The 21,519-nt window shown below is 40.0% G+C and overlaps 2 protein-coding genes across 2 annotated transcripts in view; one reads left to right on the top strand and one right to left on the bottom strand.

The window, feature by feature from the left end:
- SGK2 (serum/glucocorticoid regulated kinase 2) overlaps window positions 1–21,519 on the bottom strand; it is a 538,190-nt gene that overhangs the window by 505,301 nt on the left and 11,370 nt on the right. The gene's annotated exons all lie outside the window — the stretch shown is intronic.
- AAR2 (AAR2 splicing factor) lies at window positions 650–19,699 on the top strand. Its single transcript, XM_063455664.1, has 5 exons — window positions 650–725; window positions 7,700–8,243; window positions 9,262–9,479; window positions 11,388–11,617; window positions 19,455–19,699. Exons 2-5 carry the CDS (start codon window positions 7,702–7,704, stop codon window positions 19,623–19,625), a joined length of 1,161 nt encoding a protein of 386 aa, XP_063311734.1. The 5' UTR covers window positions 650–725; window positions 7,700–7,701; the 3' UTR covers window positions 19,626–19,699.

Genomic DNA, 21,519 nt, shown 5'->3' with positions numbered 1-21,519 from the left:
TTGTCATTGATAGGTAAAATACTAATCCAAAGTAGTCCTATTGTCCTAGTATAGGCAACCTTCGGCACTCCCGATGTTTTGGACTACACCTCCCATGATGCTTTGCCAGCATTATGGGTGTAAGAGCCTTATGGGGGATGTAGTCCCCAACATCTGGGGTGCCGACGGTTGCAGTATATATTTCTAAGTGAAATCCCAACACATTTAATGTGGTCCTTTCATAAAGATGTTATGGGGGGGTAACATTGCCGCTTTTATAGACACTGCCTTACAGGCAGTTTTAATACTATATAATTCTGTGGGATCATATATTTTTTTAGGGTTATTTACTAAAGTGTGATTTGCTAACAATTCAAAGTAATTTTCAAATTTAAGCCACAATAGCCAAGTACATATGGTACATTTGTCAAGTCCTTTTTTCATTTGGTTGTTTTGGCCTAAGATTTGACATTATTTTATTTAATTTTTAATTGATATGGGCTTATTCTGACTTAAAAAAGAGAGACATCAAGAGGAATGTAACTAAGAACTAAAAAAAAAAGAAAAAAGTGTTTAAACTATAGAGGGCGATATACTAAGAAGTCCATATCCAGTGACTGACTCTAGGAAACTTTGTACTGAGAGCTAGTTGCCCGAGGAGGACATTTGTTGTGCACAGGAAGTAACGTGCTATATTCAATATACTGCATTTTCTGGATAGCTGCAGTGACTGTGATTGAAGGGTGGTATGTATGACATGCTGGAGTGGGGCTTATTCACATAAACAGCGATTTGTACACTATAACCTGACCCATACAGAGAGTATATTCATTAAACTGCCAATTGGGCAGAGTTGAATGTGGCATTGCAGAAGATAGGCAAAACTAGATGATTTAGAAAAGTTCTCCAACTGAGCTGTATTCAAGGATGGGCTATTTTGGCTAAATTTAGCAATTCTTTTACATTATAGTTGAAATATGAATGGGAAAACAGTCAAATAGTTAAACTGTCATACCAGATCAGCTATTTAGCCCGAATTATGCCATCTGGATTTCAGTATTATACATTTCTAAGTTTAGTGAATGACTCTGCCAGTTATGAAGTCACTGAATCCACCGTCTGGTGAATAAGCCCCCATTGTGCGCACGTTACCGTAATCTGAGACTTGCACAGATGTTAGAGCAAGGGTGTTAAACTTATTTGGTTTTTAGGTCCAAATTGTCTACTGTAATGGGTACGTAGGGCCAAATGCATACAATTTATATATACAAACAAGCACACGATAAAAAGCGGTCACAAAGACCAATTTTACATAATGTCATAAGTGTAATTACTTTCTTACAACAATAAAAAAAGTTGTATTTCTGTGTAGTGTTGACGTTTGAATGCAAGTTGCATGTTTGCATGCATTGTTTCTATTTGAATGCAGTGGATGCGTTTGTGTGTAGCATGTGCATTTCAATGAAGGGATGTGTTTGTAGTAATGGAGTTTCAAAGCAGGTCTGTTTTTGTGTACAGTGGTGGTGTATTTGTATACAGTGTTGTAATTTAAATGCTAGGATGTACGCAGTGCCACTCACACACTGAAACAGGTATGCACACATAAGTAACAATTAACGTTATTTAGCTATAATTTTTAGCACACTTGATCCCAGCAGATCACGGGGACAGGAGGGAACAAACGCTGTGACAGGGGTCTAGTCCAGTGCGCTATTAAAGGGTGACCCGGCCCTGATCCAAGAGCCCTCCTGAGTCCTACAATGACCAATGGGCCTCCACCACTGCCCTCGTGGCTACACTCCCCCCACATCCATTGTTGCACACAGTTACACATATACACAGTCACATACACATTATTGCACACTCACAACTTATGTGGCTACCTGTTCCTGGTACAGTCTCTGCTCCCTTGCTATCTGAGTCACCCGGCAGTCTTGTGCTGTCTCTTCTGCTCCCCTGTTTTAAGTTTGACTATTTTGGTCCATAGTTTGAAATTGTCTTTGAATACACGTTGAATTCCTAACAATTTACAGTTTAGCCACTGACGGAACTACCGCGTTCGCAGGAATCGCAGCTGCGACCGGGCCCGGCCGCCCTGTTGACCCCTGCAGCTGGGTACCACCGGGGCCGCACGTTAAGGGGCCCATCGGGTGGTCCATGCTGTTAGGGCCACCCTATCGCTATGGATTTCCAGGGGACTTAGTCAGCGCTTTAACAGCGCGACCGGGCCCCCTTTTATGACGTCAGCCACTGGGAGGGAGTGACTGCCCCGGTCACTCCTCCCAGCAACAACACAGAGCCTGCATGGGAGGAGTAAGGAGGAGAGAGTCAGAGTGGGAACTCTGACTCCCATCAGGCTGAGCCACCACTCGACCCCAATACAAAATTTTGTATATGTGTTTGTATGTGTTTCTCTATCTATGTGCGTGTCTGCATGTGTAACTGTTTGACTGCATGTGTGGAGAGGAAACATATGGGAGGGGGAGGATAGAGGTATGGGAGGTGGCGGTGGTGGGGGCGGGGGAATGTGTGGCAGTATAGACTAATGGGGAGATGGTGGCGGGTAGATGTATGGTGGGGGGAGTGGGGGGGGGGGGGCAGGGCAACTTTCGCACTGGGAAAACGTTCCATTTTCAAATAGAAATTTGCCAGATTGGTAATGTTACCTTTGAGATGGCGTGGTAGCCCAGGAATGAGAATTACCCCCATAATGGCATACCATTTGAAAAAGTAGACAACTATGAAATGCAAGCCTTATATGTGACTCTCTAACTTTCCAAAACACCATGAAACCTGTACATGGGTGGTACTGTTATTCTCGGGAGACTTCACTAAACACAAATATTAGTGTTTTAAAACAGCATCCCTTACCATCTGCGTTAACCATAGGGCACAGGCTTACAAAACGCTTCTCCGATGGTATCTGACACCCCTGCGGATGAAACAAATGAAATGCTCGACCACTGACGATTGTTGGAAAGGATGTGGGTCACAAGGTACCTATATCCACGCCTGGTGGCACTGCCCCCACATATCGCAAATCTGGTCAAAAGTAGCAGACCTAACCTCGGCTTTCCTACACACAGAGATCCCTCTAGACCCGTGGATCTGGCTACTGTCTAAACCCCACGCCCCCCTGTTCAGGGCACAAAACAAACTGCTCGCCAAAATAGCCTTGGCCACAAGGCGCGCAATAGCCGAACAATGGGGCAACAAAAACATACCCACCTTAGACACTGTACTCAAAAAAACAGAAGAAGCCAGAGAGATGGACAAGCTCTCAGCCCTACTTCATGACACAACCCACCACCACAACAAAATCTGGGACCCCTGGGTCATACATAGTCTGACTCATCCCTGCCCATAACCCAACACCGAGACCCCGCCCTCACCGCGGGACCCACACCTCCCAAAGAAGGCCCCCGGACCATGGATAACCGACACAGCACACTGGCACGAGCGGCCCACAACCCACCAGACAGCTTAATTCCAAACAACATCGCGAGGGCCCAGCTCCACAGAGAACAAAAGGATATCACCTGAACTACTGATGAGTACTCACTCCCCCTCCCTCCACAGGCCCTACCCACCTCAATATCCCCCTGGACACACACCACGTGACTACTTAACGCTGACAAAACTGAAACCCCTTTAACTTAACCACCCAATAACCCATGCTTATGGGAATACAAAAGACGAATGTCCGCAACACTTTGTACTCGAAATTATGCTATTCCAGCTAATGAGACCTCATCTCTGATATATTCATTGTTAACCTACTTTACTAAATGGATCGCATTAGTACCCCACCCCTCTTTTACATTCTGTACCCCTCGCTTACAATCAAGACTTAAAATACTGAAAATAAAGAATTTATAAAAAAAAACAGTAAAACATATTACAACAATAATATAGTCCATAAAAGTGCCGTTCGTTTGTGAAAAAATTCAAAAAACGTCACTTTTACTTAAAATATAATCGTTGTAATACAATTTACCAGTTTGAAACACTAATATTTGAGTTCAGCGAAGTCTCCAGAGTAAAACAGTACCCCCAATGTACAGGTTTTATGATGTCTTGGAGAGTTACAGGGTCAAATATAGTGCTTGCGAAATAAATTCTCTGCACTTTCTCCCTGTGTTATCAGGCATGTCAATCAAATTTTAATTAATCGAATCACCTAATTATGTTAAAAGATTACTTAAATATACACGTAGAATTTTAATATATATGCATTTATAGGTATTTAAATTCTACGTGTATACTAATGTAATCTTTTATGTAATTATATGTATGTATATATATATATATATATATATATATATATATATATATATATATATATATATATATATATATATATATATAAAATACAAATAGCTTGGCACTCTCCTTATTGTATAATAGGATACCTGCCTGGGTGCAAACCACGATATGCGTTCCAAATATAGACAAAAATAGAGAATGTAGGATGCACACTCAGGTCTTTGTGAAAAAATGTGTAGTTTTATTCAATCCATGTACAAACCAAACCAACGTTTCAACTTTACTACTTGTACTACTTGAAAAAGACCTGCAGAGGTCGAAACGTTGGTTTGGTTTGTACCTGAATTGAATAAAACTACACATTTTTTCACAAAGACCTGAGTGTGCATCCTACATTCTCTATTTTTGTCTATATATATATATATATATATATATTTGCGGTTATTTGCATTTTATATATAGATAGCTATATATAGAATGTCATTCTAAGTGTATTTTGTTACCTATATATATATATAGGGGTTAATTGCTCTATTGCTTCCAGGGTGTTCCCCACATCTCTTAACCCCTTAAGGACACATGACATGTGTGACATGTCATGATTCCCTTTTATTCCAGAAGTTTGGTCCTTAAGGGGTTAAACATGCCATTTCCACACCTATCTGAGGGAAAAAAACCAAACCAAAAAAAAAGCACTTTGTAACCCAAATTATCCATCCAACAACCCTTTGCCTTCTTTACACTGTTCTTTCCTAGTTCTTGTTTTATCTCACCTACTGCATCTCTTGCGTCTTCATTTATGGCAAACCCTCCTCCTCTCAGCTTTATTTAGAGTCCCTAAAGGCACATTCTTTGGCTCTCTCTTCTGATTTTTTTTTGTTTGTTATTTTGTCTGTGCAGTGTGCACGGTCATTTTGGCAAATCTATTAGCTCCTTTGGACTCCAGTACTACTTACACTGATCAGTCACAATATTAAAATCACTGACATGTGAAGTGCGTAACATTGATTATATCATTACAATGACACCTGTCAGGGACTGGCATACATTAGGTGGCAAGTGAACCCTCCGTTCTTTAATTTCATGTGTTAAAAGCAGGAAAAATAGGTAAGGGAAAAGATCTGAGTGATTGTGACAAAGTTAAAAAAAAAAATATGGCTAGACGACTGGATCAGAGCATCTCGAAAACGGCAATTCTTTTGGGGGTGTTCCCGATATGCAGTGGTTAGTACCTAACGAAAGTGATACAAAGAAAGAGAACCAGTATCAGGGTCATAGTGTCCAAGGCTCATTGATGTACGTAGTGAACAAAGGCTGGTCTAATTAGAAGTTACATAGCTGAAAAGAGACTTGCGTCCATCAAGTTCAGCCTTCCTCAAATATGTTTTTGCTGTTGATCCAAAAGAAGACAAAAAACCGAGTCTGAAGCGCTTCCAATTTTGCAACAAACTAGGAAAAAATTCCTTCTTGACTCCAAAATAGCAGTCAGATGTCTCCATGGATCAAGCAGCGATTACCCCACTAATTAGAAATTATATCCCTGTATGTTATGTTTTTGCAAGTATTTATCCAATTGCAGTTTAAACATCTGTATGGACTCTGATAAAACCACCTCTTCAGGCAGATAATTCCATATCCTTATTGCTCTTACTGTAAAAATCTTTTAGATTAAATCTCCTTTCTTCCAGCCTAAATGTGTGACCTCGTGTCCTATGTATAGCCCTGTTTATGAATAGATTTCCAGATAAAGGTTTGTACTGGCCCCAAATATATTTGTATAATGTTATCATATCCCCTCTCAGGCGCCGTTTTTCCAAACTAAACAGATGAAATATTTTTAACCTTTCTTCGTAACTAAAATACTCCATTCCCTTTATCAATTTCGTAGCTCGTCTCTGCACTCTTTCTAGTGCCATGATATATTTCTTTAGAACAGGTGCCCCAAATTGCACAGCATATTCAAGGTGTGGGCTTACCAGCGATTTATAAAGAGGCAACATTATATTTTCATCTCGAGAATTTATGCCCCTATTTATACATGACAAAACCTTACTGGCCTTAGCAACTGCAGATTGACATTGCATATTGCTGCCTAATTTGTTGTCTATAACAATTCCCAAATCCTTCTCGTGTGTGGTTATCCCTAGTTCACTAACATTTAGGGTGTAAATTGCTTGTGCATTCTTAATCCCGAAGTGCATAACTTTGCATTTATCTGTGTTAAATTTCATCTGCCATTTTAGTGCCCAGTACATTTCTCTAGAACAGCCTGTTTCCTCCAATTACATTTTCCCCTATTCTTCAATCCCTTAAAAAGTCCCTAAGAAAACAAATCATAATTTCAAGCACCCTCTCTTCAAACACAATTAGGGGCTTCACAGTCCATTTCATTTTCTCACAATCCAGCTCTACTAATTTCTCTCACACTCTTTTATTGAACTCATCCCCATAGTTTTTTTTTCTCCTCTTCTAGATTATAATTGAGTGCATTAAATGAAATAATCATATTCTATTCAAGTTATTCTTTCAGGTGACCCTCTATAGTCTCTGTTACTTTACTAGAGTGGGGCTGTATATTGTATTACAGTATCACAGTATATTGTAGTTCAGTATTACAGGGACACTATAGTCACCTGAACAACTTTAGCTTAATGAAGCAGTTTTGGTGTGTAGAACATGCCCCTGCAGCCTCACTGCTCAATCCTCTGCCATTTAGGAGTTAAATCCCTTTGTTTATGAACCCTAGTCACACCTCCCTGCATGTGACTTGCACAGCCTTCCATAAACACTTCCTGTAAAGAGAGCCCTATTTAGGCTTTCTTTATTGTAAGTTCTGTTTAATTAAGATTTTCTTATCCCCTGCTATGTTAATAGCTTGCTAGACCCTGCAAGAGCCTCCTGTATGTGATTACAGTTCAATTTAGAGATTGAGATACAATTATTTAAGGTAAATTACATCTGTTTGAAAGTGAAACCAGTTTTTTTTTCATGCAGGCTCTGTCAATCATAGCCAGGGGAGGTGTGGCTTGGGCTGCATAAACAGAAACAAAGTGATTTAACTCCTAAATGACAGTGAATTGAGCAGTGAAATTGCAGGGGAATGATCTATACACTAAAACTGCTTTATTTAGCTAAAGTAATTTAGGTGACTATAGTGTTCTTTAAAGTAATGAAACAAGATCCTTAATAACCTCTTGTTTCCTTTAAACATTTGCAATAGATTATTTTGTATGTGCTGCAGACCATGTTGGGCCTGTATAAGTTCAAAAATAGTTTTAAGTAAATAAATACTAAATAATATGTATTTCATATATGTTTTCAAATGCAGTCATAATACCATATAGGTAAAATATAGTAAAAATCTATTTGGGCCTAAAATACAAAATATTCATACATGCCGCAATTTTTGAATTTGCAAGTAATTCAAGTACTTTTGCTTGTGCTCTTTTGAAAGGAATGGAAGGCGCCTCTGTTGACATGGACCCTGAACTTGCTCGCCAGTTGTTTTTTGAGGGAGCAACACTGGTGTTCTTGGGAGTACCAGAGGGCTCTGAATTTGGAATTGACTGTAACAGCTGGCAGGTAGGCCCACGTTTCAAAGGAGTGAAGATGGTGCCTCCTGGAGTGCACTTCGTCCACTACAGTGTGAAAAGGAAGGATGGGGCTGCAAGTGAGACAGGCCCCCGGACCGGGATTTTCCTACACTTACAACAGAAGGAAATCCGCCTCCTACACTGGAATCCTCAGGATGAATTGATGGTACCGGCTCCTGAGGAAGAGGCAGAGAAGCTGCGGGAGCAATTAACATCCCTCGATCCATTCTTGGGTCCTTATCCATATGAAAGCCTGCGCTGCTGGGTCTCACTAAGCAGCCACATTAACAAAGAGGTCATAGGAAGACTTCAGCCAGTCTGTGGGAACATCTACGCCTTCCCAGAGGTCCTACCCACAGAAAACATGACACTCACAGAGGATCGAGCCAAGCACAACCTACCAAAGTATGTGTAATGTGTGTGTATGGAGCAGACAAATGTATCTGTGGGCAGATTCCAGAATACCCTAAGAAATTATGCAAATTGGGAAATGCATGTATTGATATGTTAAAACATGATCATAGTCCTTTAATAAAGGTCTGATTTAGATGGTCACAGTCCTTTATTGTAGGTCTGATTTAGATGGTCACAGTCCTTTATTGCAGGTCTGATTTAGATGGTCACAGTCCTTTATTGCAGGTCTGATTTAGATGGTCACGGTCCTTTATTGCAGGTCTGATTTAGATGATCGCAGTCCTGTATTAAAGGTTTGATTTAGATGTACATTGTCCTGTATTAAAGGTCTGATGTTAGATGGAAACTTGATACAAATAAGGTGAATTAATCTGCCTAACAAAGGTAGAAACCCTCCTTACTGAAATTACCTCCTAAGTAGAATCATTCAAAGGAAATGGCAAAACAAAACAAAAAAATAATAATAAACTTTATTTAAACAAGAGCCCACATTACCTCTCTGACTATATTTATGACCACATATTGGGCTTTTCCTGATATCGTTGTTTTCCTCTTGTTCTTAGATGAAAACTTGTATTATTTTGAGTTGTATGCGCCAACCCATAGAAAGTAGATATTTACCCCAGCTAGGGGTGTGATTTTGGAGTATGAGTTACTAATTAACTTATGTGTCAGGTTTAGCAATCTGACAGACCATAGTTTAAAAAAAATGAAATAAAAAACAAGATCTTAATCCAGGAAAAACAGCAAAAAATATAAGTTATCATATATGCATATGTCAACATAAGTCTAGTTTTAAAATGTATGTTTGTGAACCATAGTATCAGTGCCTGTTACATTTTTTCTTTATTTTGAATTCCTGTTTGTGGTGGTCAGTTGATCATTGCTAGCTGTTGGACTGTAAGCCCTTCAGGCCAGTAATTTATTTAACTGAACTGAACCTTTTTTGTTTTGTTGTTGTTTTGTTTTTAGTTGATATTTAACAATTTAATACTTTAAATATTTCCAGATACGACTCGGTATGTCAGAGCTATAAAGAAGGCATGTCCCGACTTCCCCTGATGAAACAAAAAGCTGGTACAGAGATCCGGTTCAGCCAGTTGCCTGCTAAGTTGTACCCAGAGAATGCCACCCCGGCCGAGGTCACCAAGCATAGCATGGACCTTTCCTACGCCCTGGGGTGTCTACTGGAAACAAATTACCCTGGACATCCTTTAGAAGTGCTTGGTCAGTGTCGTCCTTGTTTACATTCTTTACTCTACAGATCTCATATTTCCACCCTCTAAGTTCATAGTTCTCTGTTTGTTACGGGATGGAGTTTCACATCCTTTTGAGGCATAGGGCACCAGTAAGTTGGTTATTAAAGATTTTTGACACCAGCACTTGCATTAAAAGTAAATGTGAATGAAATTGTTAAAGGGCCACTAAAGTACCAGGAAAACAAACTCATTTTCCTGGCACTATAGTGTTAATAGGTCCCCCCCACCCTCAGGGTCCCACTCCTGCCGGGCTGAAGCGGGAGGGAGGGGTTGAACGCTTAACTTTCTCCCGCGCCGGGCTCCCTCAGCGCTGGGGACTCTCCTCCTTCTTCCAACGACAGCAAGAGCCGTGCGCGCATTCAGTCAGTCCATAGGAAAGCATTTCTCAATTCTTTTCTATGGACGCTGGCGTCTTCTCACTGTGAAAATCACAGTGAGAAGCGCGGAAGCGCCTCTAGCGGCTGTCAATGAGACAGCCACTAGAGGCTGGATTAACCCATAAGAAACTGCTATGTTTACAGCTGTAGGGTTAACCCTAGATGGACCTGACACCCAGACCACTTCATTAAGCTGATGTGGTCTGGGTGCCTATAGTGGTCCTTTAAATATTATTGTAATAATACCTATATAACAATCACAAAGCTCTGACATATTCTGCAGCGCTGTACAATAGGAAAACAAGACAAACATTTCTAACTAAAGACATTTGACAAAGAGAAGTGCAACATTTTTCACTATATCACAGAAAGAATATTATAGTGGTCAATTTTCACCAATATCACTGAGTAGTGCTTAAGTGACTATTAGGGTGTATAGTAAAACAAAGGGTTAAATGTATATATAAGAACTTCCCTTTTAGTTTTGGATTTTAACCCGAAGATCTCTTCAAACTTCCACAAATACATATAGCGTTTATCCAACTATATGGGAAAAAAGAACACTGTATAACACTTTAGAAATATATTTTTGTGCCGAGTGGTCACTCACACTTTAACTGATAAAGCAGGGCATGTAGTAATCAATGGAGAATTCAGGCAGTTTCTTGCTTCCAATGGCTGGTCTTGCAGATCTCAGCAGTATATAAAATAAAATGCATCCAAAATGAGATATAAGGAAGTGTAGATAAAGTATAAAAATAATTTATTACTTACACATAGGTAAGGATCAATCAGCATAAAATCTGTCCACAACCTGTCCAACGCGTTTTATCCCAATCAGGAACTTAAATTAATTACCTATTGTCAAAATGTTCTTTTTTTCCCCTATAGTTGGATAAACCCTATTGTTTTTTGCCTAAAGTCATTTGACATACAGGAACCGTAGGTTAAGCGTGGCGTCCAAACAAGCTAACACTCTAAAAGGTAGAGGGAAAAAAACAGAGAGGGATGTTAGGAATCATAATCTTGGTATACCTGTAAGGATGGGAGGTTTGATTGGGAGGAAGGAGCACTGTAAAATACATTTGTAATGGATGAGGAGTTAAAGAAGAAGCTGAGAGGCTTCTCTAAAAAAGTGTGGTTTCAAGTATTTTGGACTGGGATAGTCGACTGTGGCATAGGAGGGCATTCCATAATGAAGGGACATCCCTGGAGAAGTACTGCAGGCGAGTGTGTTGGGTACAAGAAAGGGATAGTAACAGGATGTTGGCTGAGCGAAGAGGCCGGGCTGAAATAAATTTGCTAATAAGAGATATAAGTAGGGGAACCATGATGAGCTTTATAAGTAAGCATGATACATTTGAATTAATCCTTAATGATAAGTACCTTTTGACCTTCCAGCTGTCTAGAGCCATGTTTCTCATGATGCTCAACCAGTGTCCATAATTTTCGTTTCCTACTAAGCCCAATTTAACCTTTTTCTTTGTTTTCTTCCACAGCTGAGTTGCAGTTTTCCTTTGTGTGTTTTCTGCTGGGAAATGTTTACGAGGGTTTTGAGCAGTGGAAAGGGCTACTGAACCTTCTGTGCCGATCAGAGACCTTTGCCCTCCAGCAACCTGACTTGTACAGCGAAGTTATCTCCATCCTGTACCACCAGCTGGCACAAGTACCAACTGATTTCTTCATAGACATTGTGTCCCAGGACAACTTCCTGACCAGCACACTGCAGGTAATGTCCGTTGCTGCTCTGCCTTACTGAAATCTGTTCATTACAGCTAACTTAAATCTCTCTGTGCCATCCATTGTAAGCTGTCTGGCTGTAACAAAGGCAAAGAAGGAACAGGCCCATCTAGTGTTACATGATTCAAAGAACTGGTCACGTTACAGTGGCCCTTTAGATTTAAATCTGCAATGTAAAACATTGTAGACACTGCCATGTTTCTATTGCAGGGTTAAAACCACTTCTTGTGTCTGTCTTCCTGAAAGCCACTATAGGTGCTTCCTTTGTGAGGTTTGTGTGAAATAACCATTTATTTGCCTTTGCAGAAGGTGTTTCTAATGTTGGTTTAAGCAGTCAATCAAAAATGATGTGTCTGTCTGTCGGGAAACACACAATAACACTGGATTTTGATAAACTAAAAAAAATAATTATTTCAAATCTGACTGGAAGAATTGAATGGGATATCCAGATGTTTTTAAAGGGACACTATAGTCACCAGAACCACTTCATGTCACTACATTCTGGGGCATAAGGCCTGTCCCTGCAGGGTCAGCAATGTAAACAGTGCCTTTTTTGAGAAACACTGATGCCCATGACCACCGCTAGTGGCTTTCACTTGGACACCACTAGAGGGTCGTCCTTTCAGCGTCTCCATGCTCTCCACGTAAATGCTGAACAATTCCTATAGATATGCATTGAATCAATGCATTTCTATGAGGAGATAGTGTTAGGCACAGCAGTGATTTGCTGTGCGTGCATGCTAGACTACCAGAGCTTCCCTATGGCTGTGGCAAGAACTAAAAGGTAAGTAAAACCTCTTTAGTATTGCACTCAGTGGCAGGAGGGGGGTAAATCATCTAAATCATTAGTTGAGCAGTATATTGTTAGGAATACGTGTTTGTACTATGCCTACTTATGCCATAGTGTTCTTTTTAAGCTTCAATGGTTCATAATACTCAGCCACATCTTGACTGAGGAGTATCCAAAATGTTCTTCAGCAGTAGTTAGAGAGTTACATGTACAACTCCACCTGCGTTGTTTTCACATTCAATAAAATATTACATCTACTAGGGATTGACCGATATTGATTTTTTTTTTTTAGAGCCGATAACGATAATCTGTGAACTTTCAGGCCGATAGCCGATAACTTACCGATATGCTGTACATTTACCATGGGGCGGACGGGGCCTTGACAGGGGGGGAAGCTATAGTGCCAGGAAAATGAGAGTGCAGAAAAACATGTGTGTCCCCCCCCCCCTCCTCTGCTCTGTATGACCCTCCTCGTTTTACTTTATATTTCTCCCAGCAGCAGTATATATCCAGTACCAAGGGCTTTATCATCATTGTATAATGGCCAATATATGACCCAGGGCTTTATTATCATTGTATAGTGCCAATATATGACCCAGGGCTTTATTATCATTGTATAGTGGCCAATCTATTACCAGGGCTTTATCATCATTGTATAGTGGCCAATATATCACCCAGGGCTTTATTATCATTGTATAGTGGCTAATATATTACCCAGGGCTTTATTATAATTTGTATAGTGGCCAATATATCACCCAGGGCTTTATCATCATTGTATAGTGGCCAATATATTACCCAGGGCTTTATTATCATTGTATAGTGGCCAAATATTACCCAGAGCTTTATTGTCATTTGTATAGTGGCCAATATATTATCCAGGGCTTTATCATTGTATAGTGGCCAATATATTACCCAGTGCTTTATTATAATTTGTATAGTGGCCAATATATTACCCAGGGCTTTATTATCATTGTATAGTGGCCAATATATTACCCAGGGCTTTATTATAATTTGTATAGTGGCCAATATATTACCCAGTGCTTTATTATCATTGCATAGTGCCCTATATATTACCCAGGGCTTTATTATCATTGTATAGTGGCCAATCTATTACCCAGGGTTTTATTATCATTGTATAGTGGCCAATATATTACCCAGGGCTTTATCATTGTATAGTGGCCAATATATTACCCAGGGCTTTATCATTGTATAGTGGCCAATATATTACCCAGTGCTTTATTATAATTTGTATAGTGGCCAATATATGACCCAGGGCTTTATTATCATTTTCATAGTGGCCAATATATGACCCACGGCTTTATTATCATTGTATAGTGGCCAATATATTACCCAGTGCTTTATTATAATTTGTATAGTGGCCAATATATTACCCAGTGCTTTATTATAATTTGTATAGTGGCCAATATATTACCCAGTGCTTTATTATAATTTGTATAGTGGCCAATATATGACCCAGGGCTTTATTATCATTTGTAAAGTGCCAGTATGTTAACTAGTGCTTTATTATCATTTTATATTGCCAATATACTACCAAGGGCTTTATTATCATTTATAATATAGTGCCAATATATACCGAGGGCTGTATTATCATTTATATAGTGCCATATCCATCACCAACTGCCTTTCCCCCCCTTACTGACTGAGTGAGTATGTTTATTGGAGTAAAGAAAATTACCTTTTACAGACCAGAAGGATAATATTGGCCAACCAATTGGCACACAATCGGCAGAGCAGACTAGACACGAGGTAGAAAGAAGGCAGCCAGACAGCACTACTTCAGGCCCGGGTCTTCAGCTCCTCTCTAAAAGTCTTGCGATTAGCGCGTGTTTTTTTTTGCCGTGCGACGCATTGCCGCGGTAACCGGAGGGAACGCTTTGACGGCCAGGGTTTCGTGAATCGCGAGACTTGGAGAGACGACAGATTGGGTGCGTGCTGGACCACCTCATTATCGGCATTATAGGCCAATACCGATAATTTAAAAAAAAAAAAAAAAAACGGAACATCGGCTGATAATATTGACAAAATCCCTAACATCTACTAAACAAAATCACTTTACATCTGTTGGGTATTGGGGGCACACCGGGAACATGCATTTCTCAACAATGGTGCTGCCGCAGAGACCACAATTTATACATAATACAGATTAAGGAACAGCGCGCACATAAAAATACATTTTTGCATTTTATAAAGCTACTTAAAATCACCTATCTCAGCAAACAAATATGGGCATTCAGATCCACTAGATTATGTTAAGTCCACCACTACTTCACAGTACCCCAATATCAATGGGTCCTACTCGCATTTTAACATGGGAGACATATTATATAGTGCCAGAGCCAAATGAACTAAAGTGTATTAAATCTGTTTTAAAAGTATTGTGAATATAAAATGCAAAATGAGGGTGATAACAAACACAATTCAATAAAATGCAGTGTCAAAACTAAACAAGTGATATTGTATTTATGTATATATTCACTATGCATATCAGATACCGTTAGGTCTGGAAATATTTGCACACTAAATCGAGTTTTGTTATATTGGCTGTTTACCAAAATAAATTCACATCCAAATTGGAGGAAGGGATTAGGAATAACCGCTCTTTAAAGGGACACTCCAGGCACCCAGACCACTTCTGCCCATTGGAGTGGTCTGGGTACCAACTCCCACTACTCTTAACCCTGCAAGTGTAATTATTGCAGTTTTTTATCAACTGCAATAATTACCTTGCAGGGTTAACTCCACCTCTAGTGGCTGTCTACTAGACACCCACTAGAGGGCACTTCCTGGTTCCTAGCACAGGAAACATGTGCTACAGCGTCGTTGGACGTCCTCACGCTGTGTGAGGACCTCCAGCGTCGCTCATTTCCCCATAGGAAAGCATTGAAATGCATTTTCAATGCTTTCCTATGGGGAGCGCTAATGCGCATGCGCGGCATTGCCGCGCAAGCGCATTAGGTCTCCTCAGCCGGTGGGCGGGATCAGTCTCGCCCACCGGCCGAAGGAGTCAGAAGGAGGAGCGGCGCGGAGGAGGAAGCTGCCTCAGGTAAGTTACTGAAGGGGTTTTCACCCCTTCAGCAACCGGGGATTGGGAAGTGTGAGGGAGAGGGAACCTGCAGTGCCAGGAAAACGGATTGTTTTCCTGGCACTGGAGTTTCCCTTTAATATGTAGCACCCTCTTTTTCAATGGACCACAAGTAATTGGACAACTGACTCAAAAGCTGTTTCATGGACAGGTGTGGGCTCTTCATTATTTCTTCATCAATTAAGCAGTTAAAAGGTCTGGAGTGGATTCCAGCATTTGGAAGCTGTTGCTGTGAACCCACAACATGTGGTCAAAGGTGCTCTCAATGCAAGTGAAACAGGCCATCCCTAGGCTGCAAAAAAAAGTCCATCAAAGAGATAACAGGAACATTAACAGTGGCCAAATCAACAGTTTGTTACATTCTGGTGGAAAAAATAACGCTCTGGTTAGCTCTGCAACACAAAACGGCCTGGATGTCCACAGAAGGCAACAGTGGTGGATGATCGTAGGATCCTTTTCATGATAAAGAAAAACTCCTTCACACCATCCAGCCAAGTGAAGACCAGTCTCCAAGAGGTAGGCATATCATTATCCAAGTCTGCCATAAAGAAAAGTCTTTATGAGAGCAAATACAGAGGGTTCACCACAAAGTGCAAACCATTCATAAGCCTCAAAAATAAAACGACCAGATTAGAATTTGCCAAAATACATTTAAAAAAGCCAGCCCAGTTCTGGAACAGTATTCTTTGGATAGATAAAACTAAGACCAACCTGTCTTAGAATTAAGGGAAGAAAAATGTATGGAGAAGGCTTGGAATGGCTCATGATCTGAAGCATACCACACCATTTGTAAAACCCGATGGATGCATGGCTTCCAATGGCACTGGGTCATTAGTGTTTATTGATGATGTGACAGAAGACAAAAGCAGCTGGATGAATTCTGAAGTGTATAGGGATATATTGTCTGCTCAGATTCAGCCAAATTCAGCGAAGTTGATTGAATGGAGTTTCACTTTACAGATGGACAATGACCCAAAACTTACTGCGAAAGGAGCCCAGGAGTTTTTTAAAGAAGTGGAATATTCTGCAATGGCCGAGTCAATCACCTGATCTCAACCCGATCGAGCATGCATTTCACTTGCTGAAGACAAAACTTAAAGTAGAAAGACCCACGAACAAACAACTGAAGAAGATGGAGTAAAGGTCTGGCATGGCATCACAAAGGAGGAAACCCAGCGATGGGTGATGTCCATGCGTTCCAGACTTCAAGCAGTTGTTGGGTCATAAAGTATTATAAATTAACATTTTATTTATGATTTTGTTCATTTGTCCAATTACATTTGAACCCCCAAAATAAGAGGACTGTGTATGAAAATGGTTGCAATTCCGAAACATTTCATACAATATATTTGTTCAACCATTTTTATTAAAGTCTGAAAAGCTGAAAGTACGAATATTGTGTCAGTGTCCAAATATGTCCGGAGCTCACTGAATATGATATGCATTGTAAGTACATCAAAACACTATAACATGAATTGTTTAGTTTTGACACTGCATCTCTCAGAATGGTGTTTATCACATTCATTTTGCATTATTTATTCACAATGCTCTTAAAACAGATTATTAAAATACACTATGCACTATTTAATTTGTCTCCCACGTTGGAATTCGAGTAGGACCCATCGATATATTTGGGCACTGTGGCATAATGGTGGGTTTAACACGATATGGCCATATGATGGAATTGAATCCCAATATTTGTTTGCTGAGATAGGTGAATTTAAGTAGCCTTATAACATTTCAAACTATTTTATGCGTGCGCATCTGTATTTTTTTAAATAGACACGCTTACATATTCCATGGGGGTAATCTAATAATAGAGCTTTAATGAATGCAATGTCCAAGACCTTTTGACGGCCAAAAACACGCTCCTATGATATGGCAGCCACTACCAGTGAACCTGAAAGATTATTAAAAAAAAAAAAAAAAAAAAAATATCGTAATCTTCGTTCTTCATCGCAGCAGCCCATATTTTTATTTCATAAATAACAGACAATAGCCATTTAGTTTGATAAAGACTCAAGTCCATCAAATTCAATCATTCACTTATCTGTGGTGCTGCACGTGGCCAAATAATGAAGCAGTCTTTAACTCCTGCATCCTCACATTTTACCTGTTTGGCCAAAATGGCAATCAGTCTGCACCAGCAAGCTATCATTATTTCTTATGTACATATTAAAGGAACACTGTAGTGTCAGGAATACAAACATGTATACCTGACACTATAGTTTAAAAATACCTGTTTAGGTCCCGACAACCCTTTTCCCCAGTTTAAAGGGTAGTTTTACTCACATTTTCCAGCGATGCGCAGGCTCTGCCTCCTGGCGGAGATCGTCATACTTGACAATCTCTGCCAATACAATACTTTTCCATAGGAAAGGATTGGGGGGCTATAATGCATGAGCGTCAAAACGCTGCGTCAATCAGCATCTCCTAATAAAGATGCATTGAATCAATGTATCTCTATGAGAAAAGTTCAGTGTCTCCATGCAGAGTGTGGAGACGTGCAACACTGACCCAGGAATCCCCTCTAGTGACTGAGTGACTGCCACAAGAGGTGTTCCTAGGCAGTAATGTAATGAAAATGCAGTGCTTACATTAAAAGGCCTGCAGGGACAGGCTATAGGCACCAGAACCACTACATTAAGCTGTAGTTGTTCTGGTGACTATAGTGTCCCTTTAACTATTATAAAAGTGCCAAACATTTTTTTTTTAAATGCACCAGTTGTGTTTGATAGTGGACCAGCTCTAGTCAATGAATTCCTTATTTTCTTACTGTAAAGTATAATTTCCTCTGCTTTATGTGAAATCTTTTATTCTGCAGTTGAAATGGATGATCTTGTGTCCTTTGTATAGTCCCGTTAACAAACTGATCACCATGGAATGCTTTGAATTGGCCATGTATATGTTCTTTTCAAGGCTTAAACATTTTAGAATGCTTACCACTTGTTTATTGAATAGACTCAAAAATAAAATGTGCTGAGTGCAACCTTTTGATGTGAGAACATTAGCACTATTGAATGCCATAAATGTAACTTGCTTTTGATTGAAAAGGACACTCCAGGCACCCAGTCCACTTTTGCCCATTGGAGTGGTCTGGGTGCCAACTTCCACCACCCTTAACCCTGCAAGTGTAATTATTGAGGTTTTTATAAACTGCCACTAGAGGGACTTCCGTGTTCTTAGAACACGAAAAGTGTTTTAAACGACGCTGGACGTGCTAACGCTATGTATGAGGACCTCCGGCGTCCCCGGAATCCCCATAAGAAAGCATTGAATAATGCTTTCCTATGGGGAGGTCTAATGCGCGCGCATTAGGTCTCCCCCGCCGATGTCCGCCGCCAGGAGCGTAGGGCGGAGCCTGACACAGCGCAGAGGAACATTGGCGCTGGATTCAGGTAAGTCACTGAAGGGGTTTTAACCCCTTCAGCAACATGGGATGGTGGTGGGAGGGAGAGGGGCACTGTAGGGTCCTGCAGTGCCAGGAAACTAATGTTTTCCTGGCACCGGAGAGTCCCTTTAAGTATATCTATCTGTTGCTGGACAATGTCACCTGAGATCCAGTTTTTGGCAGATGGAGTTATTAATGTGATATGATCTGTTCTTGATCCTCTGTATCAGTCAGGCTCAGCTAAGAATATTATTCACTATAAGACCTTTTACAGATTAATTTAGGTGAATTAATCCGCAGCAGGTTTTGCTCTAGTTTGTATAGACTGACTAAAAATAGAACAGAATCAAATTCGGTGACTTTTTTTTTTTATCCTATATGAGATACATATTTATATTGATAGAATCCACTGGAAATATTGTCCCAGTGCTCACACTTGGCCATGTGCTTAGTGGAGCCTCATTCCATCAAACTCCCACTTCCTCCCTACTGGGATTTGTAGTGTTTATAGTGATGCATGTTGATTATTCCTTCCTCTCCAGGTACTCTTCTCCTTCCTGTGTTCACCCTCAGCAGATAAATCGGTCCGGAAGAAAGCCATGAGATTTCGAGCTCACCTAACCAAAAAATTCCAGTGGGACTTTGAAGAGGAACCTTTGGACTGTGCACCCATTGTTGTCCAGCTGCCTGAAGGTTGGGATAACACTGCCTGAGACAAAACAAGTGAATATTTGCTAATTAAATGGCCTAATGATTATAGACTATAAAGAGCCAATAGACTGTAAAAGACAAACCTGACTTCTCCTCTGGACAGAGGTATTGGCTGAATCGCATTCCCAAAGGACTTCTGATGTAAGGAGCTATTAAACGTGTATCTGCATTGTGCAGTTTTTTTTAGCTAATGAATGCTGTTCTTTTGTTTAATTCCAATCTGCACACGTCTTTAATGGTGGCTAAGATTGTGTATATACCTGTTACTGCAAGTTATTGATCATACTGAGCTTGCAGACCTTTGCTCAGCAAGTTGGGGAAATAGGACCATGCTCCTTAGATGCAAACATTCTCTTTAGGACATGATGGGCCTGTATTTTCTTTTCCAACTCATTTGGGTGCAGTAACATGTGATTCTCCAGAGTGAGATGTTTACACACTGAGATGAAGTTTCTAGTGATAGTCACAAGTAATGTAAACTCTGCAGTATGTCACTGCATCCAGCTTCCATTCTTCCAGCATATACCATTACCTGTTCTCAAACATTATTATAAATGTAAAAATTAAAGATCTTGATGGTTTATGTATTTATTATAGCAAAATAGAATTAACAGGACTTGCCACCTCTAATACATTTGCACAACCTAATAACTGACCAAATTCTCTGTGCTACCTTGTTTATTTTGCACTTATGTTTTGCACAAATGTTTATTTTGCACTTATATTTAAGACTACCAAGGCACAGTCTGGCATACAGTTCAAATCACCGTGAAAACGACCCTTAACCCCTTAAGGACCAAACTTCTGGAATAAAAGGGAATCATGACATGTCACACATGTCATGTGTCCTTAAGGGGTTAAAGGACTTATCATGCATATGACACCTTGGAAGGAATGCCTAAATCAGTGGTGCCCAAAAGGTAGATCCCCAGATGTCTTAAAACTACAGCTTCCATGATGCTTTGTCATTCTAAAGGTATGCAAAGCATCATGGGAGTTGTAGTTCTACAACATTTGACGATCTACAGTTTGGGCACCCCTGGCCTAAATGATGCCCAAGCACATATGGTGCCAACTCATCTCATCTTTTGAAGTCAGAGGTGTCAACATCTTAAAGAGTTGTGGATGTTAGGTTTATATATTTATATCCACTACCCACTGCATGCCAACAGAAAATTCTGTAGTGTTCACTGTAGTGTGGGGATGTGCAACAGACACCGTCAGAAAAGTGAAAGTGACAGCCTACCTTTAAAAGCTGGAGCTTCGATTAAATTTACATTTTGTGTCTTTTAACCCCTTAAGGACCAAACTTCTGGAATAAAAGGGAATCAGGACTTGTCACACGTCATGTATCCTTAAGGGGTTAAAAAGATTTTGCGGATTTATAATTACTAAATACAAGGACTCTGTGAATTATATGACACAATGCACGTAAATTACAAACACTACGCTAGAGTGCATCCCCATTATATGATTTGCTTATTTAAAGGGACACTATAGTCACTAAAACAATTTAATCTTAATGTAGCTGTTTTTGTGTATAGATCATGCCTCTGAAGTTTCACTGCTAAATTATCTGCCATTTAGGAGTTAAATCACTTTTGTTTCTGTTTATACAGCTCAGCCACACCTTCCCTGGCTGTGACTGACACAGCCTGCATGAAAACAAAATAGTATAATTTTCAGTCAGATGTAACTGATTTTTCTAAGTTTTTATCTCCTGCTCTGTAAATTGAACCTTAATTACATGCAGGGTCTAGCAAGTTATTAACCCCTTAAGGACACATGACATGTCTGACACGTCGTGATTCCATTTTATTCCAGAAGTTTGGTCCTTAAGGGGTTAACAGAGCAGGACATACAAAATTCTAAATTAAACAGAATTTGCAATCAAGG

Source organism: Pelobates fuscus, chromosome 5 (genome assembly GCF_036172605.1).
Source record: "Pelobates fuscus isolate aPelFus1 chromosome 5, aPelFus1.pri, whole genome shotgun sequence".
Taxonomy (NCBI): Eukaryota; Metazoa; Chordata; class Amphibia; order Anura; family Pelobatidae; genus Pelobates; species Pelobates fuscus.
The sequence above is the reverse complement of the archived record's forward strand: the minus strand, read 5'-3'. Positions and strand labels throughout refer to the sequence as shown.

Coding starts and splice junctions, on each gene's coding strand:
- AAR2 (XM_063455664.1), top strand. CDS start 7,702: ATGGAAGGCGCCTCTGTTGACATGGACCCTGAACTTGCTCGCCAGTTG. Junction 8,244..9,261: donor GCCAAGCACAACCTACCAAA/GTATGTGTAATG, acceptor AAATATTTCCAG/ATACGACTCGGTATGTCAGA. Junction 9,480..11,387: donor ACATCCTTTAGAAGTGCTTG/GTCAGTGTCGTC, acceptor TTTCTTCCACAG/CTGAGTTGCAGTTTTCCTTT.